Source organism: Seriola aureovittata, chromosome 8, assembly GCF_021018895.1.
Source record: "Seriola aureovittata isolate HTS-2021-v1 ecotype China chromosome 8, ASM2101889v1, whole genome shotgun sequence".
Lineage (NCBI taxonomy): Eukaryota > Metazoa > Chordata > Actinopteri > Carangiformes > Carangidae > Seriola > Seriola aureovittata.
The window spans coordinates 22,869,163-22,893,254 of NC_079371.1; the positions used below are offsets into that span (position 1 = coordinate 22,869,163).

Genomic DNA, 24,092 nt, shown 5'->3' on the forward strand with positions numbered 1-24,092 from the left:
GGCTGCTAGACAACCGAGAAGGCAGAGACGCAAAGGTTCGATTGAGCAATGCACCACAGACTGATGTTAGCTGAAAGTGGCCGAGTTATATTTTAGCGAAATATAATGAGTTTTACATTTTGTGTGCGGAGCTCACATTGGAAGGGGAGTGTGTGATTCAGCACGTTGTATATATACACAGGTGTAAAACATCTGGATCTGCACTCTCTCTCATGGAGAAGGGATCATAATCAGAAGCACAGTTTGACGTAACTGAGGCATCAACTCAGTCAGTTTGCTATTATTAGATTAGTTTGCTAAATAAAACCAAAAATTACCTCCCAACATTTACAGATACTAAAAGCTTCAAACACTTTAAATTTCTATGCATGTATGTTGAATAAATATGCATCAACCCTACAAAACTAGTGCTCGAATAATTGGCGAACAAATCAATTCGGGAATTGACAGAAAGGAGACCAACAATTTAAATATTCAAGTGTTACAGTGACCAACTTACTCAAGTTCAATACTGACTCTTTTTGGCTCCTGAAGGAAATATCTGGCTCTTTGGTGGCTAAATGCTTCGCCGTGTTCATAAGTTATAGTTGCTAACTTTTTGTCTGTCATTGGTGCTGGGCAGGTAGTGTGCAGCGGCGGAAAATAACAGTGCTGAGAGCGGTGAGAGTGAACCAAAACATTCAAGGCCGCAGGCCATAAAACCTAAACAATGAGCTGACGGATGCCAAAAAACTTGTGTACAGCTGCGGGGAGCTTCAGAGTTGGGTAATAATTATCTGTAGGTTTGTCAAAATGAGCCACATTACACATAGTGATTTGATCTATTGTTATTATAACATTCTCGATTAGTGCAGCTTTGATCATGCAAGTGGAGCGTGTCTTTTTTCAGGTAATCAACCACAGCACAACCAATCCAGGCATGTTGCTTCTCTTTGTAAGTGGTAAAATGAACTCAGCTCAGAGTCTTTTGCAGAGGAATCTAAATACACCCCTGTGGAGGGAGATTTATGACCTCCTCCATTTCAGTGTATGAAACACCTGGCCGCTCACTCCCAAGCCTCCCAAAAAAATCAACAGGAGGAGTTTTTCAAAACACAGCTATCCAGTGTCTCTGCGTACGTGTGTTCATGAATATCTCAACGTTGACAAACGTCAAAATGGATCCGAGCAGATGAACAATTCTCCATGATGTGTGTATATGTACCGGAGTGTGTGTATATATGTGTATATGCATGTATCAATCATACAGCCTTCTGTTTATAGAGCCAGCAGGAATGTCGGTCAGTTTCCCTTCGAAGAAAAAAAAAAGAAGAGGGGGTGGGGTGGGGGGGTGTTGGTATTTCCTGAAACGGCTCCGAGTCTGGACCCACTGAGAGAGAGAGAGAGAGAGAGAGAGAGAGAGAGAGAGAGAGAGAGACACACTGCAGGAGATGAAGAGGGTGACAGTTCCTAACTGAGAAAACACACAGAGCAAGGTGGAGACCCGTGCGAGTTTCAGTCCATCAAAATTAAATAAGCCGCACAACTCTGCTCTTATATACCGCACTATATTCCCCAAACATCTTCAGCTACCTTCCCTTCATCTAAAATGGTATCTGGTTATACAGTATAGATATATAGTCCACCAGTTAGTCATGTGACTTAAATGTGAAGTCAGGTGACTGAAATGTTGGAAGGTTTACACAGTTTCATGACTATAAAAGGTTAATATGAGAAATAAGGACAAGATATACAGGATAACAAACAACTTGTCAAAACTTAGTTTTCATCTTAAACCATCGAGGACTAAACTGACAAATTAATTAAAAAAAAGATTTTATATATATATATAAAAGAAGATAATATAATGTAAGTAAATACCTCTGCAACAGAACCCTCTTCTTAAAGAATGAGGGGCCACATTTTTTTCATTTTTATGCCTCGATGCCAGCGACAGCCAGAGGCGGAGGCATGTTGTTTTCAGATCCCTTTTCTTGTGGACACGATATTTCAGAAATGCCTTGACGGAACTTCTTGAAATTTGGCACAAATATTCACTCGGACTCAAGGATGAACTGATGATTTTGGGGGTCAAAGGTCAAGGGCGTGGTGACCTCACAAAAAACAGTTTTGGCCTTGGGAACTCAGTATCTCTGTAACGCCTCGAAGGAACCTCTTCAAATTTGGTACAAACGTTCACTTGGACTCAAGGATGAACTGATTAGACTTTGGTGGTTAAAGGTCAAAGGCCAAGGTCACAGTGACCTCAGAAAACACAAAACAGCAATTATTACAAAATTTCACAGAATTGGTTCATATTTTAAATTACTAAACAGGGATGTAACCTGAAACTAGTGAGGTGGTTATTCTAGTTTTTATATGTCTGACCGTCATCTATGATCGATGTTGCCTATTATGTATAAAGACACCCAGTGTTTCCCACACATAGGCTCTACTTACTCAGTTTTAGATCAGGTAAATGTTACATTAGAACTTATTTCAAACTAACCCATTCTTGGCCACACACCTGTTTGAGTTGTGAGTGCTGCAGTAACTGAGTGGGAACCAGAGGCTTCTCTGCAGCATCTATCGATAGCCTGTATGTGAAGCGTTTAGGGGACACCTGTAAACTGTGGCTACATTAAATGATCTCACTTACACTGCCCCCCTCAAAACTGCATGAGTCTATGCATGCACATCTGTCACACGCTGCACCACCCACCACTGCAAGTAAATTCTCAACCTGCGGGAAACACCGGACCATGGAAACGAGCTCAGATAAAACACTCGTCAATGCAAGATGGCTACAAACATTTGGGGAGTACAGCGTGGTGTTTTGGAAAAAACTCTGCAAAGTGTTTCATTTTGGTGGATTTGTTGCACACCAACATTACAACAGCCTCCAACGAGCTGAAATTCAATTTGGATTTTTGACTTGTGGTCAACCAAGAGGCCCTGCTTTTCTTCCCTCTCCTCCTCTTTCCATATTCTTTCCATCCTCTTCCTCATCTCCACTGCTCTTTTCCCTCTGCCGGCTCAAGTTCCTCTCACTCACCCCTGCAGAGCAACGCCTTTTCCTTCTCTCTTCTTTTGTGGTTACCCTCTGTCTGCTATTCTCTCCATTGCAACATGCGCAGGCTGATCCAGATTGAAAGAGGAGGAGGAGGGGAGTCACTCTGTAGCTCTGAATTCCACCTCACATCTGGAAACCATCTTCTCTCTCTCTTTTTGCCAATCTCTCACCCCCCTTTCTCTGTCGCTCTATGTTGTAATGTAAATAGGCCTGTAATCATACTCCAGCCCTAAGCCTGCCGCATTGGGTGGTGTGTGTGTGTGTGTATGTGTGTGTGTGTGTGTGTGTGTGTGTGTGTGTGTATCTGTGAGATTGCACGCAGTACACATTCCTCTAAAAAGCTGAAAACGTCCCTTCTTTCTCTCCGTCTCAGGTCCCAGCTGAGGTTTATGGGACGATATAAACAAAACAGAATTCTTCAGCTGTGTGTATGTGTGTGTGTGTGTTCGTGTGTGTGTGTGTGTGTGTGTGTGTTGAAGCAACAGGAGGCAGACAAGCAGTTGATTCAAAGAATTTAAGTGAATGATGACAAGCTAATAACCTCTAACTGAGGCTTTTATGGAGCATCAACACACGGACGCCGCAGCTCATTGCTCCCTTCTGACATTTGTAAAATTGCGATGAGTAGACCAGTTGGATGATACTGTTCTCTGATTGTAGGGTATAAAATGTGGGTTCATGGTACATCTCACCGCTGGTGTTTCAGGTCAGTGAGCTTGTCTTTAGGCTTGATTTGGGCATGTTTGACGTTTTACGGATGGACGGTCAACAGGCTGAAACCATACGCTTTATTGCACGGCTGCAGATGTGATTTTTATTTCATGAGAAAAGTTCAATCTGACAAATTCATAAACAAGAGCATGTTCACTTTGTTTGAAAGGCTGCAGGAACAAACCACAGCTGCTCAAAATCTGATGTGCAAAAGACAGAAAATCATCACCAGATATCACAACAAATATGTTTTTCTCCGTTGTGCATTTAATACTATTGGCAACAAATGAACTGTAGAGGGACACAGCGACTGAAAGGACGATGAATGCAAACAGATTCTTCTCTACCGTCCTCTGTGGGTCATGTCCAGTCTACTTATCATCACTTACACAGGCTACTGCAGCTCTTTCATCTCTCCATCAGCATATTCTCTACTGCATACCTTTGACCACAGACGAAGCAAACACAATACTGCAAAATGCCTGGAAATGCACTAATGTTGCAGGCAAGGTTTCGAAATAAAAATACTCAACTTATCAGCCTAAATCATCAGCTACAAGAGAGAGAAACCGGAGTTTCGGCAGTAGTTCTTCCACACACGCACACACATGCACACACACACACACACACACACACACACACACACACACACACACACACACACACACACACACCCACACACACACACACACACACACACACAGGAAGTTACAAATCAAAACTTTGGCAAACCAAAATATCAGTATGTTAGTACGGACGGAGGTGTCCATTCACAGAAATTTTGAGATATAATCAAAAATTAAACTTCCTCATCACCTCTATTCCCACAAGAAACAAAAAGGTTTAGCATCACACTTCTGAATATAAGATCTGTCTTCCATCTCATGTCAACAGACGTCTGCACAACGGACACATTTGAGCGTGCATCTCTTACAGGCTGTCCACAGTGTTTGCAATTGCCCTGATAAATTTACATTTTTCACAGGGCAGTTTTCATTGAATGTGATCGCACCTTCAGACAGAGACGCTTACGTTTCCTGACACCCCTGCACAGACAGACATTCTGGGTAGTGAAGTTGTCCAAAAGTCTTAAAGCTGTGCTGCACCACCAAGGTCCAAACTGAAAACACCAATTATTAAGGAGTCCTCCAGGATCCAGAGATCCTACATTTCCCATAATGCAACCAACAACATCATTATTAGGAAATGCCCTCCAGAGCCACACAAGACATGATATAATTGTTTTCATAGGTGGTGGCACTGGCTATGGCTGACCTTTAAGTTTGGAATTGGTGGTGCTCCTTTAATACAAATAAAGACTGAATAATCATTGTTTTGAATTATTATCTTCACCAGAATCTGCTGATATATTGAGTTTGACTTGAATGTACACGATGGCAACTGAACTGAACTGAGGAAAAGCAAATCAGCAAGTGATTGCTTCAGTGCCTCCCTTGTGACAATCAATGGCAAGACACAACTTTCACTCAGGCTGCACAGGAAAAACAACAAAACAACACACACACACGTTAGCAGAGACCAGTCTGAACACACTGAGCAGGACACAGCAGCAACAGCAACATGTCTGATTGTCTAATTACGTATCAGTGAATCATCGTGATAGGATTTCCTCACAGAGAGGAACAGTAAACAGGACGTCGCTGTAAAACCTCTGCGGGTTTGTTCAGTGACCCAGTGACAGATGACATGATCAGCCCTCTAATCAGCATGGCTGTGACAGTTGACAGGTCTCACACACATACACAGGCGTATTTATCAAGCCTCTCAGTCAGATTACCAGCACCGATGCCCTTAAACTCATGTATCCTCATCCAGTGTGATAATGCTAACCGCATTTACAGCAAATGACTGGTCGAACATAATAATTCATCAAGGTTGTGGAGGCTTTAAAGTGCACTTTTTGTTTGGTTTATCATCATTCACAGCACTTAGAAGCACTTCAATCAGAAGTCTACATTGCTCTACAGTTTGTCCTCGCGAGGATCAGAGCAGCAGATCAATAGTCTTTCATTCCCACTCGCTGACAGACAACACGACTCTGTTCTGGATCAGTCAGTATCTGTGTTCAGGATTACAGCGGTTCACACACAGTGAACACTAACTGTTTAATCTGGACCGTCCTTGACCTGCCTCCACCAAACACTGAGCTCACACACAGTGTCACAGTGGGAGTGAGTGTTTCTGTATGATCTCAAAGATCTGACAGCAGTACAGCTGAGTGTAGGAGGAGGCTGTCTGTAAAGAAAAAAAGGAAGGAGTATGACTTTGAATTTAAGTCTAAAATCAAATAAAAAAAAACAAATAGGGACAATTTGCATGAGAGCTGCTGCACTTTTAAGTATTCACCTATAAGGGAATTAATTTTCAGGGAGGTATTGACAGATTAGCCAGTTCAAGCCAGTTTACACAAATTATTTTAACCTGAAATACTTCTTAATGAACCAAATTCATAGAGAACAAATCACAATAAGTAGTAACCTCTCAACTGACTTGAATTCATTTCACTGGGAATGCATCATCCAATGGAAAAAGCAATGTTTTTCTAAGAGTAGAGTTGATTACTTTGCTGGCAAAGTTTTGTCTGATGATGACTTGAACCCAGACTCAATGTTTCACCCTGACGTCGAACAGAACATTAGAGAAAATTAATAAACACACGTCAAATCTCAGCTGGAAATTCATAGAGATGTTTGAGAAAAAAACTTCAAGGATGCCGAAAAGACGCCCACCTACATGGCCTCATCATGTTGCCAGCAGATCATGAGCCAAACAGAAAACACTCTTTTTAACTGCCTCAGCCGCTTCAGTCGATGCACAAATCAAAGCAAAGCATCGCAGGACACCGTATCGAACACATGTATCGATCACCAAACAAACTGCATAATTCCCAACCGCAGCACCAATAAGTAATCTCCAAACACGCAACAAAGCTGAAGTTGATTTCTCACAGAGATGAAGTGCGTTTGTTTTGTACAGCTCCTGACAAACACGGCGGGTACTTACGGTGTCTGCTGGAACTCAAACGGCCTCAGAGTGAAGTCATCCCTCAGAGCATGGAACCAAGACATCGGCGCTAGTGGTGGACTAATGATTGGATTATTTGTCTCAGTCCTGACTGGGCGTCCTCAGCCCTGCGGTGCTGCGTTCAGGCTCGGCTCGGAATACATTCCAACAGTTGTAGTTGCAAGGAAAATGCAGGGTTAACCATGATTTGCAGATCATTATAAAGCAAACAGCAACAGTTGTGAATAAAAGACCATCATTTTTCGTCACAATCTCGCTTAAGGCTTGTAACAGACTTATTTGATATCAAAGAGGCGTCATGGTAGCATGAATGTCTATTCCCAAAATAACCTTTTGTGGACCAGAATATTGAACATAGTTTGTGATCTTAGTGTAATATGTAATAATAACCTTTATGTCAAATACTGTATATCCTTACACCACGGCTATTTATGAGCAGGTTCCTTGACACTGAACTCTGTTGTGATGTTAATAGGCAATATCTTAGCTACAATGTGATGTTTATTTCTGATCCATTTGTATTGAGATACATTCACTGGGTTTTTTTTGATCAATCATTTTAGTTCCACTTGCAACATGTAAACTTCTTGAAAATGACACTTACACAAAGATATAAACATAAGTTACACATAAAATAACATAATAGATAGATAATAGATTTATAGCTACTACAGGCAAATAATATTAATTCGACTTATTAGACAATTTGCCATTTTCAGTGATACAACATTTGGAGGGGTCCACAGTTTCTGTGGTTATTAAAATAAAAAAAATTAATCCAACATATAATCCATTAATCCTATTAGTATTTTTTTTCAAAAACCCACTGACACATTGCCTCAAAGACATTTAAAATGCTTAGTGTTTGATTGTTGAATATTTCACAATGATCATATTCCAACATGTATATCTGGAATTTAACCAACTTTCCTTGACAATTTTTAATGAACAAGTTGGAGAGAATTAGGATTCCACAGATCACTGAAGGGTTCTTGATATTGTTCCTGGATATAATGATCCATAAATAATAGTTTCATAATTTAATTCCCTCTTGTTAATTAGCCACTTTTCATTTTTACGAGTGACACCAGAACGCACCATAAACACAACGCGGAGCGACGCCCAACTGACTTCAGATGAGATAAGAAAATATTGTCAAAAATTTCCCAAACAATGTAATTATGTATGAAGTCTAAACATCGAAAGAACTGCTCGATTTCATTTAACTGCTCTTACATTTAAATACCCAAACCAGTAAAAGCAGCTCTGACTATCACAATGTAAGATTTCTTTCTTAGACTGTACTACTGAACTTTGCAGGAGGAGGAGGGTTTTTTTTATACATTTGTGTAGTTGTGAACCTCTGGCATTATGTGCATCAGTCCAACTAAACAAGGTATTTCAGTTCCAAATGTCAGCAGACCCAGGTTAAATATTGTTTTGTACAAAATTATAGCCTTGTGTTTACATAACCTGCAAAAATATAGTTTACAACATACCATCGGCTTTCTTGGTGTAAAGAAAACAGACAAACAGAAACCCCTGCTTATGACCAGAAACTGGAGTTTGTGTTTGTTTTTGATAATTTCACAGTAGATCCTTTCAGGATTAAGGCTGCCATCTAGTGTCGGAGTTAATGTGTGTATTTACTGTGTCCTCAAATGAGTTTGAATATGAAACTTGATAGTGTGAACTGCTTTTGTGTTTGAGAGGAGCTATACAAATAAACACGGCTTGTTTGCCTTAAATCATAGTATCTGCCACGTTACTGCAGCACCACCAGATGTGATGGGAAACCGACATATAAAAGGTCAGAAGTGCTTCCTACTTGTCTTCTTTAGAGACATCAGCCTACAGTTAGTCCTATGCTGTTGTTCAAAACAAGTGACAACATTAACAGACTGAGTAGAAAAATCTATTTAATGTAATCAGCAACATTCAGATAACATATACAAAACATTAGACAACATTATTAAAAATGTTTTATCCACTGATTTGACGCGAGTCACACTTACCCCTTCCTTCTTTCCTCCTCGTAATGAAAGCATGTCAAATATAAAAATTGTTTTAAAAAATGGTGGCTGGTCCAACTGAAACACGTACAAATGATGTGTGATTATCAATTAGTGGAGATTTGAAATTCTCCAAAATATATCATCTGATGCCACTGATAGAAAAATCTCTTTTATAGCTAAAGAATCACTTTGTACACATGTGTTTTGATAGGAGGATACAGCTAACTGGCTAGTACAGTTGCTGCTGAAAGAGGGGAAATCCCTTTGTTGAACAAATTGATAAAAAACAAAACCACAAAAAAGATGCTTGGATTTTGTCTGGCACTCTAAAAAAAAAAAAAACAGTTTGGATGGAAATCTAGTAATGTGGGGACTAAGTGCATGAGTTACGTTACAGCCTTCCTGCCTCCTTGAACTTGCTGAGCAGTCCGTCGTCTGCCCTCAGGGGGAAGTACAGTGTCCGGTTTTTGTAGTAGTCGGGGTCAGACTGGAGGTTCTGGATGACGTCTGAGAGGAGGTGGGCGCGCTCCACACTACAGCCTGGAGCCTCGTAGCCCAGCTTAGTGAAGTGGACGTGGAGGTGGTAGTAGGACGGCTGGTAGTGCAGGTAGACTCTCAGCTGACTGGCTGGGAGGTTGTAGCGCTGCAGGATGGCCTCCTAAGTCACAATGAAACAGGTATTATCAATCATTTTCTATTGCTTATCATCATGGATATCCCCAGGACTTTTCTACTTCAAAGTGCGAAGTCTTATCCTAGCTCTCTAAAATCATTACCAATTACGTCATATCACATAATTGGTTGTTGATGATGATTACGATGCTCACAGATCACGTTAATGGTGGCTGAGGGAAGATGAGGACTCTCCCAGACAAACCCAGGGATGACTATGACCTCACCTTTCCTTTCTGGAAGATGTTCTGCAGCAGTGGCGTATGCTCTGATGTCAGGTCTCTCAGACTCTTGATGTCCCTCTGATGTACTATGGCAATCAGGTACAGATCGTCGACCTGCAGGAGGAAGGCAGATATTGTAAAACTGTTTAGTCTAGTGGCCTAAGAATCTGAACATACAGATCCCAGTAACCCTCCTCTCTCTCATTTTCACTTTGCAGTGAGAGATACATTTAAAAGGAAAAGTTCAGAGTTTTGGATAGGTTTCATTATCGGTTTAAATATTTCTCAAGTATTAAACTTCTAATGTGGTCAGATTTGGAGCCATTTATTATTGCCACATGACAATTTATCATGCTTTGTAACAACACAGACAGACAAGTAATATAAGGCAGCAGCACTAGTTAGCCTTTGTACAGGTATCTTCCAGTTAAGTTAAAAAAATATCTGTAGGTGGCAGAGGAAGAAGAATGTTGTTCGGCTTCTACTGTGGTCAATATTCCTGGTTTCTCACCTGTTTTTGGTCCCATTTGAAATCAGGGAGGAGGACAAAGCCCACCTTTGGGTCCGGATCTTCGTAAACTATCCTATCAGCCTCTGCCTTCTTCTCCAGGATGTTGTACACCCACTGAAGGGTGAAAAGTTGTGACAAAAACACAGTTAGTGCTGTACATTTAAAAGTGAATATTGTATGAGAGGAGGTGATTTCAGGACACTGACTTGCACGCTGAAACTCTGCTTCTGAATGTAGGGCAGAGTGATGGACTGATAGTCCTTCCCCGTCTCCTCGACCAGAAAAGAATCCTGACGCTGGTATTTCTTTACATGCTTCTCTGTGGCTGGACACACCACTGTGGTCTTAATCTCTGCAAAACAGAAAAACAGATTATCTCATTTCCCTCTAGCTGACCGAAGTGGCTGCTGGAATGACAGGATCTTCGGTCTGTTTATTTATTTAGGACCATACCATTGAGGTGAGGAGGAACCTGCAGGCGATATGTGCTGTAGATGTCGTTTTTCATCTCCAGCTTCAGCCTGGAACCACTGAAGATCTCAGGCAGGTTGTCTTCTCTGATGGGAGTCTTCTCCAGAATGACCACAGCATCCTGATCTGCCAACTTCAGATGACATGTTCAACAGTTTCATTTCTGTCTGTCTTTCCAAAAATAAAAAAAACGCACAACTGTCCTTTCGTAATCCTACCGCTGTGGTACTCATTTGTATGAAGTCAATCTTTACAATAGGGCACTAGTACGCAGACTATTATTTTGAAATATCTAACCGGAAGAGAATATTATATTTTTCTTTTACAAATCTACTCACTCCACTTTGAATGCGTATAACAATAAAACATTTCCCTGTTTTCCCTCCCCCCACGATTAAATCCTTAACCACAGTCAGATTCAGCTAAATACCTTCCAACAGCAAAGTTAGCTAACTTTACCTTTCCATGGACAAAGATGTTCTTCTCCCGGGCAGAATCACGCAAGATGTTGGATGTTTTAAACCCAGACAGGATACTCTCTGACTCAGGCTCCTTTCCAGCTTCTCCTCGACCATTCTCCTGGTCAGCCTTCGCCCGCTTTACTTTCTGAGATAATTCATCAGTTTCAATACTATCCGCTTCACGTTTAACCGCGTTGTCTGCCATGTTTCTGGAGCAGCGTTTGTGACCAAAGATCGTCTATCTGTAGAATGATGTCCCACTCAATGTCCGACTCACTATGGGCCTGTTGCCTCGCGCATGCGTGTACCATATGAAAACAATTTCTCCATTGTAAATAAATTCTAATTCTAAGTAAAGATGTTCTCTTAATGATAACCTTAATGTTCCTCAACATAGAACCACTGATAATTTAACAATACCACAAACATTTATTTCTGAAAATGTACCAATTTCTACAGTAGGAAAGGTAAATACAGAGATCTTTCACTTCCACTTCTTATTGCTCCTTTAATAATCATTCAGCTAGTGTTATTTAGGCACAATTAGGATTTATCTTACGAAGTTTGCTGAAGCCAACTAAATGAGGAGTGAGACTTCTCCTTAGCTTTCATCTCTCAGCTACAGCAGTGTTAAATAGCGACAATAAACCCCGTCATATCTTTCAAAATAAAAGCTAATTAATAAAAATTAATATACAGTTTCCTGTCTGCTCCCTTGTAGCAGGTGCAGCAATGCTTCCAGGTCTCTCTTCAATAATAATATAGCGTGATGTGCTTATTAACCTATTGTGCAAATTGAGGGAGTTTACTCCCGGCAGCACAGGATGTTATAACATTTACTGAAACACTGTGCTCTAGGCAAAGGTACCAGGAACCACACACAATAGGTCAGTACACCTAGTTTTCCAGTCCACTGCTCATTAACCTTGTCCATTAGACTGTCTACTGTCAGTTACTTGTATTAAAAATGATTGACACATCATTTAACTAATGTGATTACCGTTTTGGGGCGGGGCGACGGTTAAAGGGACGAATGAAAACACAGTAGTCTAGCGACGTGATAATCAGGAAGTTATTTAAAGACCTCGACAACACGCTGATTTGTTTTGACACCGGACAGAGGGAAGAAGACAGGAGCTGTGGAGAGATAGCTGAAAGACACGGCGTCTTCAGTTGTTTACCTGAAACTAAAATGTGCACATGTGTCCGACTATGGCTTCTCCTCCTGGTTCTTCACACACTGACCCTCGCTGCTGTCGCGAGAAGAGGTAGAGTTTGTACTGTGCAAAACTTTTGAAAATGTTTTAAAATGTGGAGGCTTAGACTTCCTTACACATTTCACTCTGGTTGTAATGTTGACTTGTTGACTTGTAGAGTCAGGCTGCCAGGTTTGAGAGGAGTAAATCTCAGTAACTCGTTGAAATTAGCGTTAATGAGTGCTCATTATTCTGTTTGTTTAGAGGCTGTAGCTAGAGTTTCCTGGCGTAAATTAATTTAACTTACTCACTGAATGGCCCACTGTTTGTGAGTTTTACTTTTTTGTGTTGGGATTTTGATTGGTTGAAGTGAAACTTGTTTGTTTCTGTTCCTCTTTTTTGTGGTATTTGTTTCCCAGTGTCACTCAACCTTACATTTAGTATTCATTGGACTTGTTGTTGCTGTTCTTGAATGTTTAACAACTAGTTTTTAAAGTAATTATTCCACCCCCAGCATCTCAGAGACCCTGCCAGACCTCACTGTTGAAGAGTTTCATTTAAAAGCAGTAACCCAGATAGCAAAATGAAACTCCTGTCCCAACATATGCCTGCGTCCTCCACCAGAGTCTGGCCCATTTATGTCTACATCTGGGCAGATTCCAGCTGTTGTCCTCCAGTGTTGTCTGACAGTGGCAAGATTTTCTGTTTGTACCAGAATTGTACCAGATGTGGTATATACTGGGCCAGAAGAAAACATGTGACCAAGTATGGGCTGGATTTATTTTGTTATCTGCGAAACCAGTGAAACATATGAATTAACTGTGGTTGTTTGTTTTCAGAGAGGAGAAATGTCCTCTTCATTATGGCAGATGATTTGCGGACATCATTGGGCTGCTACGGAGACTCTGTGGTAAAATCACCAAACATTGACCAGCTGGCTTCCAAAAGCCAAGTTTTTCTGAATGCATATGCACAGGTCAGTTGGTGCTGGGTGCGTTTACTGTCTGAAACTCTTGAAGCAATTCAGTCTGTGTGGATGTGAGACTAACTGGATTATACAGCCTCAATGAAATCTTGGAATGTGTATTTTTCTCTCCCAGCAAGCTGTGTGTGCTCCCAGTCGTACATCCATGTTAACTAGTCGCAGACCAGATACAACCAGGCTCTATGACTTCAAATCCTACTGGAGAGTCCATTCTGGAAACTACACCACTCTGCCACAGTACTTTAAATCTAGAGGATACTTCACCACGTCTGTGGGCAAGGTGTTTCACCCAGGTAAGACTAATAATATACATTTTTAGTAAACGTTGAGGGATAAAGCTCATCTTTCACAAACAGGGTATGCTGCTGGCACAGCATAAAATACTGAACGGTTGTCACTGAAAATGCAGTAAGAATCACAGATTTCTTCAGCTGGTAAATGATGAGCCTGATCTGCATTTGAGAAGAATCAAATCTGCATGGTTTTGTTGTTTGCTGATAAAATGTCTTTTCATGTTGTGTCCATAGTATTAACAACAGTTGGGTTGTATTTCCTTTGTTTAGGTATCGCCTCTAACCACTCCGATGACTACCCGTACAGCTGGTCCATCCCTGCCTACCACCCAGCTTCATTTCGATTTGAGAAACAAAAGGTATGACTAAGAAAGATTATCTCTGACATTCTCACATTTTTTTATTTTTATTTTTTTTTTTATATAAAGTTGTATTGTGGGGTATTTTTTGTCTATAGTGCAGTGAAAGATGGACAGGAAAGCTAGGGAGAGAAGAGGGGGGCAGAGGGCCGTGGGTCAGACTCGAGTCCATGGCTGCTGCAGTTAGGACTAAGCCTATGTGGTACGTGCCATTATTAAGTCAGTTATGTGTCTGACTTAATACACATGAGCGCTCCAAAGAGTGATGCAGGCCTATCAGGCAACCCGGCAACCGATGAGATGTGAAGTGCTCAAAAATGATTTCCTTAAATACCTAATACTACACAGGTATCTCAATTAGCAATAAAAAGTTGCGTTTTCAGACTTTATTTATGTTTAAATTCAAAAGAGACCTCTTCTAAACAGGAAGAACAACAATCATTTTTTGTTCAACAAAGCCTAACTTGGAATTTTTTTTTCATTTCTGTAAGAAGCCAAATTGCTTTTCAGCATTTAACATCTCCCAAATATTTGCTGAATATAGGATCCTGCTGCGCTACTGAAAAAAGTTGTTATATAAAATAGTTGTTCTTTTCAATGGTCATAACAAAACTCTCGAACTACTATCAGACCTATGCCATTATTTTCTAATGGAGAAAGTTATGATGTTGAAAATTGCTGTGGCTCTACTTTGGGTGTAGTGCATGTTACACCTTGAGTTTTACACAGTAACAAAGAGACAGTCATTTTTCTCAGCAGGGCTCTTTCAGGGTCAGTGTCTGAAGTAGATCACTAGTCGCTGAAGGTCCAACATTGTAAGTAGCTCCTATGTGTTGAACACTTAGCCCTTTGAATCTCTGAATAAAAAGCTGTCAAAGGTCTCAGCAGCAGTGTCACAGTCCTCATCAGCGGCTGAATCTTCAGCGCTGGTAATCTGTGTTTGAATATCCTAACACTTATTAGACTGTGGTAATCTAAGTCAGTTAGTAATAATCTTTCTGTCGCTGTGACCCTTGAGAACACTATTACAATGTGAAAGGGGTCATTTGTAGTGATGAACCCACAGAGAATTGTCATCAGAATCTGCATCACCCTTGGCTTTACAGAGCCTTACAGAACTTGTTCAGCAGTCTGGTCTGTAAATTGTACTGTTTGGGTCACTCTCAGAAAAAGATCTGGTAAACAAACTGTACACTATCTGTTCAGCATCGTATGACACACTGAAAAAAGTTGGGGACTAGCTGTTGAACTGAGTGGAGCATTTACCAGCTGAGCTTGCAGATATTTTCCTCAGGAGTTGGTAGCAAACTAAGGGCAACTGCCCTATATGCTGAGGTTAGATTTATTCAAGCTAATGTTAGCTCAGCATGAGGGTGAGGGTTGAAACTTGGATGTGATGGACCAATGAGCCCAGTCCTGGTACATGCATGCCACATGCTCTCATGCGCACCTCAGATGACAGGCACACAGAGAGGGCCAGTGAAAACTTTATGGATTTACTGACAACTCTGGAACAGGGTTAGCATTAGGGATAGCAGGGAGAAGGGGCCAAAGAGTGCATTTCCTTGTTTGTCATGATAAGGGTGGACACCCCAACCTTCTGATAATATGCTGCCCCCTATTTGTTTGGAGTATAAATGTGACAGTTGGCCCCTTCTTACACATTGCTTCTTTAAGATGATGATATATGTCACTGCTGTATTTAGAACATGTTCGTGCAACCAAATGGCCAGAATGTACAGTACATCTACTACTTTTACTTTCTGCATGCCATGTTAGTGAATGTACCAGTCAGTGACCATTAAACTTTTAAATCAGTTTTCAACTTTAACATGTACAGCTCTTCAACTTTCTATAATTTTAAATTTGAATATATCTGAAAGTTGTTCCCAAACCAACCTGTACTTATCAGGTCTGAATAGAAACGGCTGCATAAACTCAATATGAAATTCTATGTGCCATCAGTTGAAGAGACCAACCAACAAACCTTGTAATGGAAATCTCAGTAGTAACTGTACATAAAAAAGTGACTTGATAATTTGTATGAAAACTTTGTTTCCAGATGTGTAAAGGAGAAGACGGTGAACTCCACGCCAACTTATTGTGTGCAGTGAATGTGACAGAGCAGCCTGGGGGAACCCTACCTGACCTGGAGTCCACAGATGAGGCAGTGAGGTTACTGAAGACTTTGGCCAATGACGATGTTCCTTTCTTCTTAGCCATTGGCTTTCACAAACCACACATACCCTTCAGGATACCACAGGTACATGACTCAATATCATCATGTGTAGACCTTCTGTACAATGTTCGTGACGTAACATACATAATGGTTAAATCAACAAAGTTGTATTGTGAAAACCAGTATTGATATTGGCTGCAGATGGTCTTCATGTGTAATTTTGATGTGCAGCTGCATGTGGTGAAGTGTTGGACTAACAGAAAGGAACCTCTGAAAGCTAGAAGTGAGATGTACACACCGTCTCTGAAGTGAATTAAATGAGAACTGATCTGGATATATGGCAGACGCAATCCAGCATGAAAGAGGAAGACAGCATGATCAAGTGGAAGTTGAATGAGAGCAGAGAGTGACGGAGCAGAGACGAATGTCAGCGTGCCAGAGGGGTTTCCTACATAGTCTTGAGCTGAGAGATGAAAAGAGGGAAAAGGTCAAGCCAGCTCCTCTCTGTCAGCATGTGATGTATGCTACATGTGATTTACCTCACATTGTATGGACACACCCATAGAACAGTGCAAAGCTTAAAAATATGCCGTTTCTGGAAGGGTAAAAATAAATCAAACTGAAACATCAGAGGACATCTCACTTACTCAGAGGGCCAGAGGACTTTAATCTCCTTAGAAAGTCTATTTTGAATTTTCAATAGTCATCTCTTATTTGCTGAATTATACCATAACATTTCAGGGAAATGGGCGAATTAAGTAATTTCCACAACAATATCTGGGCCAAAAAAGCTAAGTAAAGCTCTTCTTTCATCATGATGCAAATCCACCTGTTATTTGTATTGTGAATGCGCGTATACCTGCCTTTATTTAACACCGCTTTGAAACTTGTTGCTTGTATATTTGCAGGAGTACCTGAGCCTGTATCCCATAGACCAAATGACCTTGGCTCCTGACCCTGATGTCCCTAAATCCCTTCCTCCTGTGGCCTACAACCCCTGGATGGATGTGAGAAAGAGAGATGATGTCCAAAAATTAAACATTAGCTTTCCATATGGACCAATGCCGAAAGACTTCCAGGTATGAACTGACTGCTTTTAACTCTTTTTGAGCCATTTGTAACACGTCTTATGAGTTAAACGTTAGTCTCCTGTACTATTGTCTTCCAGCTGCGTGTCCGTCAGCACTACTATGCTGCTGTGTCATATATGGACGCTCAGGTTGGACGACTGCTCAGTGCTCTGGATGAGCTCGGGCTGGCTGACAACACTATGGCGGTGTTCACCTCAGATCATGGTGAGTAGACACATGCTTTTGGATAAACGGGGAATGGCTGAGGATGGTGTAGTGCTGGCGTTTGAGTTCAAGATATGATCGTTTATCTTTACAGTTTTTGGTAAAATGAATACCTCAAAAATGTCCCTGTCTTGCACCACCAGATGGCAGTGTTGTAACAGCATATTGTGCCATTACCTCCCTCCACAATTTTGCTGTAAAAATCTCATTTTTCTGCACCACCTCCTTTTTATATAAAAAAAAAAAAAAAAAAAAAAAAAAATCAAAAAAAAAAACTTTCACTTGGAAACTCAATTTCTTTTAATGTCTCCTTCAGTGGAGGATGCTGAAGTGAATCATCTTCATTACTGTTTGGTACATACCCAGTAAAGCTCAATCAAATACCATAATTTTCAAATATAAGATGACTGAGGAAAAACATCAGTAAAATAGATTACCTAAAACCTCTCTGTACCTAAAATGGTATTTGTGATATAGATTCATAGACTGAGTTTTTTTTTTAGTTTTTTTTTTTTTAATTTCTTCCATCTGCCGTAGTCTTTTTGAAACAACATCTTTAATCTTTCTCCCTCTCGTTGCAGGTTGGTCGTTAGGAGAACACGGTGAATGGGCTAAATACTCAAATTTTGATGTGGCGACACGTGTCCCTCTTATCTTTTACGTTCCTGGTGTCACCACACTTCATGATTGGCTGGGAGAGTCTGCTTTCCCCTTTATTGATGTCTTAACCAAATCAAACTACAGCTTTCAGAGTAAGACTCTTCACTGACAACAAATTACTGCTGATAACCTGAAACATGCATATTTCTCCTTTTTTAAAAGCAGCATGAATGTCAAGTCAAAGGGATCTCAATTTTGATTTAAAAATTTTTGCTTTTAATTGCTCACATAAACCTTGTTAGAACATATATTAATATGCCAACTTGACTTTAATGAAGTCTTTGATATACATTGAGAAATTCAGAAGTATTTAGACAAGGATACACTTTGATATTTTGCCTCCAGACAGTTTTTGCTTCAAATGCAAATGGTGCAATGATGATGAAACTTCAGTGCAGGGTGTCTAGTAAAATTTAGTTGATATCTTGACTCTTTTGCTCTTGGTGGTTAAATAATTTTCTCTAACTGGCTGATCCTTCATCCTTACAGATGCCAGAGTTATAAGAAACGTGGTGGAGTTGGTGGATGTTTTTCCTACAGTCTCCTACATGGCCGGCCTCAGAGCACCTGAACCTTGTGCTGATGTTTCTTTCCAGGTATCAAGAAATGAAAATTAACACATCTGTCCAATGGTAGTAGTTTTCAGAGAGGAGGGACATGTGATCACTGCTTGATTTTTTTTAAAATTTTTAAATTTTTCTTGTCTCAACTCTGATGGCAAAGTTTGCTGTGTTGCATTTATCAGTGTCATGGCTGCAGCGAGGACAGTGTTGGTTGGTTCAGCCCTTTGGTGGAACATCTCAACTGTTGGATGGTTGCTGTGAAACTGAATGATGAATCCTAATGACTCTGGTGATCCTTGAGGTTTAATATTCGTAGTTTAACATTATACCTGCTATACATCAGCATGTCTGCATTTTTATTGTGGGAACTGTTGGTCAGCATGCTGATGTTAGTGTTTAGCTTAAAGCACTGCTGGCCCTAATGCAGTGTTCATGTCATGTTATTCAGGCTGTAGTTACACGTTTGAGCACCTGAGTGGGAAACAAACTCTGACTTAAACTTCACAGTCTGAGATAATGGGATGTTCTGACGAGTATATCATCCACTTTGTGAAAAGTATTCAATGTCATCAAATCTCTGGCAACATCACTGATAGTTTAAATAAATAAAATCAAGTATTAACACTAATAGAATTAGTGTTCTACACTTCAGCTGATTTTTAAAAAAGGACATTTATTTAGTTTCCCTTGTTAATAAACTTCTGCAAAAAAGTGACACATTAAAAAGGCCAATATAAGTATAAGAGTTTTATACTGTTTAACTAGTTTAGTGGTGGAGGTTATGGTCTTGTAGTAATTCATGAATCTGCTAACGTCAGTGTGTCACCATTGTTATTGTGAGCGTGTTAGCATGCTGATATTGGCATTTAGCTCAAAGCGCCAGTTTGCCCAAGTACAGCTTCACAGAGCTGCTAACATGGCTGTAGACGTGGTTTTGTTTGTAATTCAGTCACTGTAGGTAATGAGTAATTGGTGAAACAAACTGTTATAATAAAAGTGCACAAAAATACTGCAATCAAAAGTACGTCATTTACCTCAGATTACATTCTTGTTTTCTAATAATTGCAACACCAGAACCGAGACCTTTCAGGCATCTTTGTACAGTACATGGCCAAACAAAATGAATCAAGAGGTAAACCCTCCATAAACATGGCCAACATGACGGTGACCTAATTGGCTCTGACATTTATTTCCTTGACTCTTCCGTCTGTTTTCTTGCTTTCAGGAGGAGCTGTGTACAGAGGGAGACAACCTGGCCCACACTTTCCGACACAGAGAAAGGGGAGAGGATGAGGAGGCGATATCTTTTAGCCAGTACCCTCGACCTGCTGATGCACCACAGGTATCAGAAGCTGAGTGTTTATAAAAGCCAATTAAAAAGCTTTCATGAGCTGGCTAAAGGGTAAATCATTATAGTTCTGTATCAGTCAGGAAGCGTCACACCAAGCAGGCGTATTTCTAATACAAACATTATTATAGTTTTGTATCAGTCAGGAAGCAGACGTATTATTAATACCAATGTGCCACACCGATACTTTTAATGAATAGATTCTGACATTGCATTTAAAATGTCAAAACTTGTGTGAAGGTCATGAAGACTGAAGTCATATTGAATGAGTATTTACATGACCATCGCTACACTGTCGCTCTTTGAACCGCTCCTGTTTGTAGCGGAGCTGCCAGCTTCAGGCACATGATCTTTGAATTAAAATATCCAGATGAGTGCCGCACCTGCTGCAGGTTAATCTTTGTACGGACCAGCTTGGCAGCCTGACATTAGCTCGTCGGCTGGCTCGCAGGATGAGTTGGCAGCTGCAGATTTGACAGCACTGCAGAAAGATTGCTACAGTTTTTTTTTTGCTCATTTTAAGATGCTTTCAAAGTTGACTGTTCTTCTATTAGGTGAACTCTGACCTCCCTGACCTTAAAGACATAAAGGTCATGGGTTACTCTCTACGCTCCTGGGACTATAGATACACTCTCTGGCTGGGATTCAACCCTAAAACATTTCAGGTAGGTGTATAACATACCTCCACAGCATGACAGTTATCTCTCTTGTCTGTCTCTTCATATTGTTCTCCTCTGTGATTGTATCAGCTTCAGACTGGGGAGTTGTGTGTGTGTGTGTGTGTGTGTGTGTGTGTGTGTGTGTGTGTGATGGATCCATCCATCTTGTCTGGCACAATATGTTGACGTTGTCCATGACGGTAACAAATTATATTTGTCCATCATCCATCTGTCTCTCCACATAGGTAAATGTTTCTGATGTCCATGCTGGAGAGCTGTACATGTTAGCAGACGACCCCGGCCAGGACAATAACATCTACAGTGACTCTGATCACAGTGTGATGATGAAGAAGATGGCCAGTCTGCCTCATGTAAGTTTGAACTCATTTTAGAAACACACTCATTTTTTATTTCTTGCTTTATTCATTTACTTGTTTACTACCTTTCTGACTCGTCTAGACTGTGAGTCTGCAGATGAGAATGAAGCTGCAGCTCCTCTACCTCACAGCAGGGATGAAAACGAAGAGAGGGAAGGCGTGATGACGGGAATAAAGTACAACAGATGGACGGACAGGGACAAGTACAAAGGGAAGACAGACAGATGGATGGAAAACCTTAAAAAGGGAGAATGCCTTGAATCTTTCTTTTAATATAATGCATACTTGATTCAGTAATCTCTGGTATCACCATTAATCTTTCAAGCTCAGCTCTTCAGGCTAATGTTCCATGTTCAGAGCTCATTGGCAGACAGACCTGGATTCAACACGAGCGAAGTGAATAAAAAAAGCGCTTGTGCTGTTAGTTTGAAGACATTTCACCCTTTGATTTTTGACGAAGAGAAAAATCCACACATGTGCAGAAACTTGTGACTGGTTCATCCTCCTCCGGCTAAACAGAACTTCCAGTGTTTTCAGTGACTGGCCTTTTTACACCTGCCATTCACATCTGTAATTACTGACTTGCATGGAGGAAATGTCAGTCTGATTTTGAATGGCTCAAATTTTAGGAGTAGGGGAGATTTCTGATTATCTACGGTAGTTAATAGAATGGTTTGACATTTTGGAAAATACACTCATTCGCTCTCTATTCAAGAGTGAGATGAGAAGATTAATATCACTCACGTCTGTATGCTAAATATGAAGCTAGAACCAACAGCTAGTTAGATTAGCTTAGCATAAAGAAAAAGCAGAAAAGTGAAAACATGTCCAGTTTCTAGGAAATTGCTACGCTTCTTTCAGCACGCAACTCCCTGAAAATCAAAACATTTACATTTCAGCGCAGATTTATTTAACTGATAACCATATTAATTAGTAGAATTTAGAGATGGACATCTTAAATTTTGGACAGAGCCATGCTAGCTGTTTCCCTCCTGGTTTGAGTCTTTATGCAGAGCTAATTGTTAGATGGCTCATATTTAGCGTACACACGCTTTAGATACGTGATATAGATCCTCTAGTCTAACTGTCAAATCTCAATAAGGAAACCCAAATTACCCAAAATGTTGAACTGTTCCTTTAACTCATCGAATTCACAAGTGCACAGACGCCTGAGCAGCTGAACCACTTTCCAGGCAACTTTACAAAACAAACATTAGGATGCATGGACTCTTGATGGACAGCTCTGTTGGGCTGTGAGTTCACTACCTCCTCTGCGAGTTATTACATCACATTTTACAAGCTGTTATCTGATGGGAAGACTTTTCATCTGGAGGAATATTGAGGAAACCTGAGGAATTAGCTCTTTTGATTAATAGCGACACCAGTTTCCCTTTTTGGAACGAGTGCTCTTCACTGGGCTATTGATCATTCAGTCTGCTGCAGGTGTAGTCTCCACTTTGAACTACAACAGCTAAAAAGGACTTGCAGTTTTGTACTGTAGTGTTGAGCAAAATGACATTTCTATTTGTTGTTGATGTTACTTGCAGCTATTTGCCTCTCTCCTTGTAAACAGTCAGTTCAGATCAATTTGTGGGCCTGAAATGAAGTGTGTAAAAGCTACCCATACTAATTCAATGCAAATGAAACTGAGTATTTTAGTGCTGTTCCAATGCATGAACATTTCGTGCTGTGGTAATTTAGAAGAAAGCAATTTCAGCTTGAATTCCAGGTTCAGCAATGAATCAAAGGGATTTGGTTTGACAACTTTTATTGTAGGCTGCTCTGGCTTCATGTTAATGGGATACAGTTGAATCGTGTAATCAGTGGGGCTCTATCATATGTCAGGATGCTGAAGGAAAGAAATGTTTCCTGTCATCAAATGGTGCAAATCATCATTCAGAGAATTTTATTTCCTTCCAGGTTGGCTTCATTGCATTTGTGGCAGTTTTTCCAGTGCTTTGCTTTTGTTCCTGTGTCCTCTAACATACCAATGTCTCGAAAAATGAATATAATCAGTATGATGTATTGTCCATACAGATACTGACCATGGAGAAATGAAGTTGAACCTTCCTTGAGTTTGTTTGCGTCAGAGCATCCGTCAGCTTGAGCTCCAGCTTTCTGAAGGGAAAATAAAAAATAAATGCTGTAGAAATAATTCAACTCTTGAGCTTGGCAAGGACACGTTAATATATTTGTCAGTTTTGATTGGTTTGTAATAAAATATTTTTGTACAATGCACACAGAAAAAGTTGACTTTGTGCTTTTTTAAAAAAAAAAAAAAAAAAAAAAAATATATATATATATATATATATATATATATATATTTTTTTTAATAGTTTATATATATATATATTTTTTTTTTTTTTTTTTTTTTTTTTTTTTACCTCACAACCGACTCTGGTGTGTTCGTCTGAATTCCTGTATGATCTGAAGAAACTCTGCATACTTTACCGCCTGTCCACACTCCCCACCGCTCTGTTGTAATACCTTTTGTGCTCACCCACAGCAGAAGTGTAAAGCTGCAGAGTAGTGAGGGAGCTCCTCAGGGACCTCAACAGTCTATTGGGTGGGTTTTTCTCCTTCCTCCCCTCTGTCGTTTCTCTCCTCTGGAGCAGAGGATGCATACGCCTGCTCTCTGGCTCTGGAAGAATTTGGACCAAACTGGAACATCCGCTAATTTGTGCTCGATTCCACAGAGTCAATCTGTCTGGGCAACGCAAACGGTTAAAAGCCTTGTAATTGCATTTTGAAATAAAGAATGAATTCAGTCTCATGCTTTTGAAATTTTTTTTTTCTTTTTTTTTTTTTTTTTTTTTTCAGGTTTCAATTTCCAAGCAATCATGCAGAGCGATGTGTAGAAGTCGGGTTGAAGTGAAGTCTGTATGCTACAAATGAAAAGTCAAAATTTCCCCAAGACCAGGGAAGCACTTGACATCTCTCCATTACCTCTTTCACCTTTTCTAATAATTTCCTCTCCCCATTTCATTCCAGTTCCCTCTCGCCTCTGTCCTTTGCA

At 40.3% G+C, this 24,092-nt stretch overlaps 3 protein-coding genes across 4 annotated transcripts in view; 1 reads left to right on the plus strand and 2 right to left on the minus strand.

Moving 5' to 3' along the window:
- Positions 1-6,931, minus strand: part of zgc:66433 (uncharacterized protein LOC321250 homolog) — a 47,114-nt gene extending 40,183 nt beyond the window's left edge. For both annotated transcript variants that reach the window (XM_056382665.1, XM_056382664.1), the window contains exon 1: positions 6,788-6,931. In XM_056382665.1, the coding sequence (XP_056238640.1) occupies positions 6,788-6,852 (65 nt within the window). In that variant the 5' untranslated portion in view covers positions 6,853-6,931. The remainder of the gene's footprint in view (positions 1-6,787) is intronic.
- Positions 6,932-8,710: 1,779 nt separating this feature from the next.
- On the minus strand, positions 8,711-11,418 carry dcps (decapping enzyme, scavenger). Its single transcript, XM_056382668.1, has 6 exons — positions 11,161-11,418; positions 10,684-10,834; positions 10,437-10,582; positions 10,231-10,344; positions 9,723-9,833; positions 8,711-9,481 (listed from the first exon to the last, which is right to left on the minus strand). Exons 1-6 carry the CDS (start codon positions 11,365-11,367, stop codon positions 9,215-9,217), a joined length of 996 nt encoding a protein of 331 aa, XP_056238643.1. The 5' UTR covers positions 11,368-11,418; the 3' UTR covers positions 8,711-9,214.
- An 804-nt stretch (positions 11,419-12,222) lies between these two features.
- ids (iduronate 2-sulfatase) lies at positions 12,223-23,324 on the plus strand. Its single transcript, XM_056383590.1, has 13 exons — positions 12,223-12,430; positions 13,198-13,334; positions 13,459-13,636; positions 13,907-13,995; positions 16,058-16,258; positions 17,083-17,253; positions 17,343-17,469; positions 18,051-18,221; positions 18,619-18,725; positions 19,918-20,034; positions 20,595-20,705; positions 20,945-21,070; positions 21,159-23,324. The coding sequence occupies exons 1-13, from the start codon at positions 12,355-12,357 to the stop codon at positions 21,237-21,239; spliced, it is 1,692 nt and encodes a 563-aa protein (XP_056239565.1). The 5' UTR covers positions 12,223-12,354; the 3' UTR covers positions 21,240-23,324.
- The last annotated feature ends 768 nt before the right edge of the window (positions 23,325-24,092 follow it).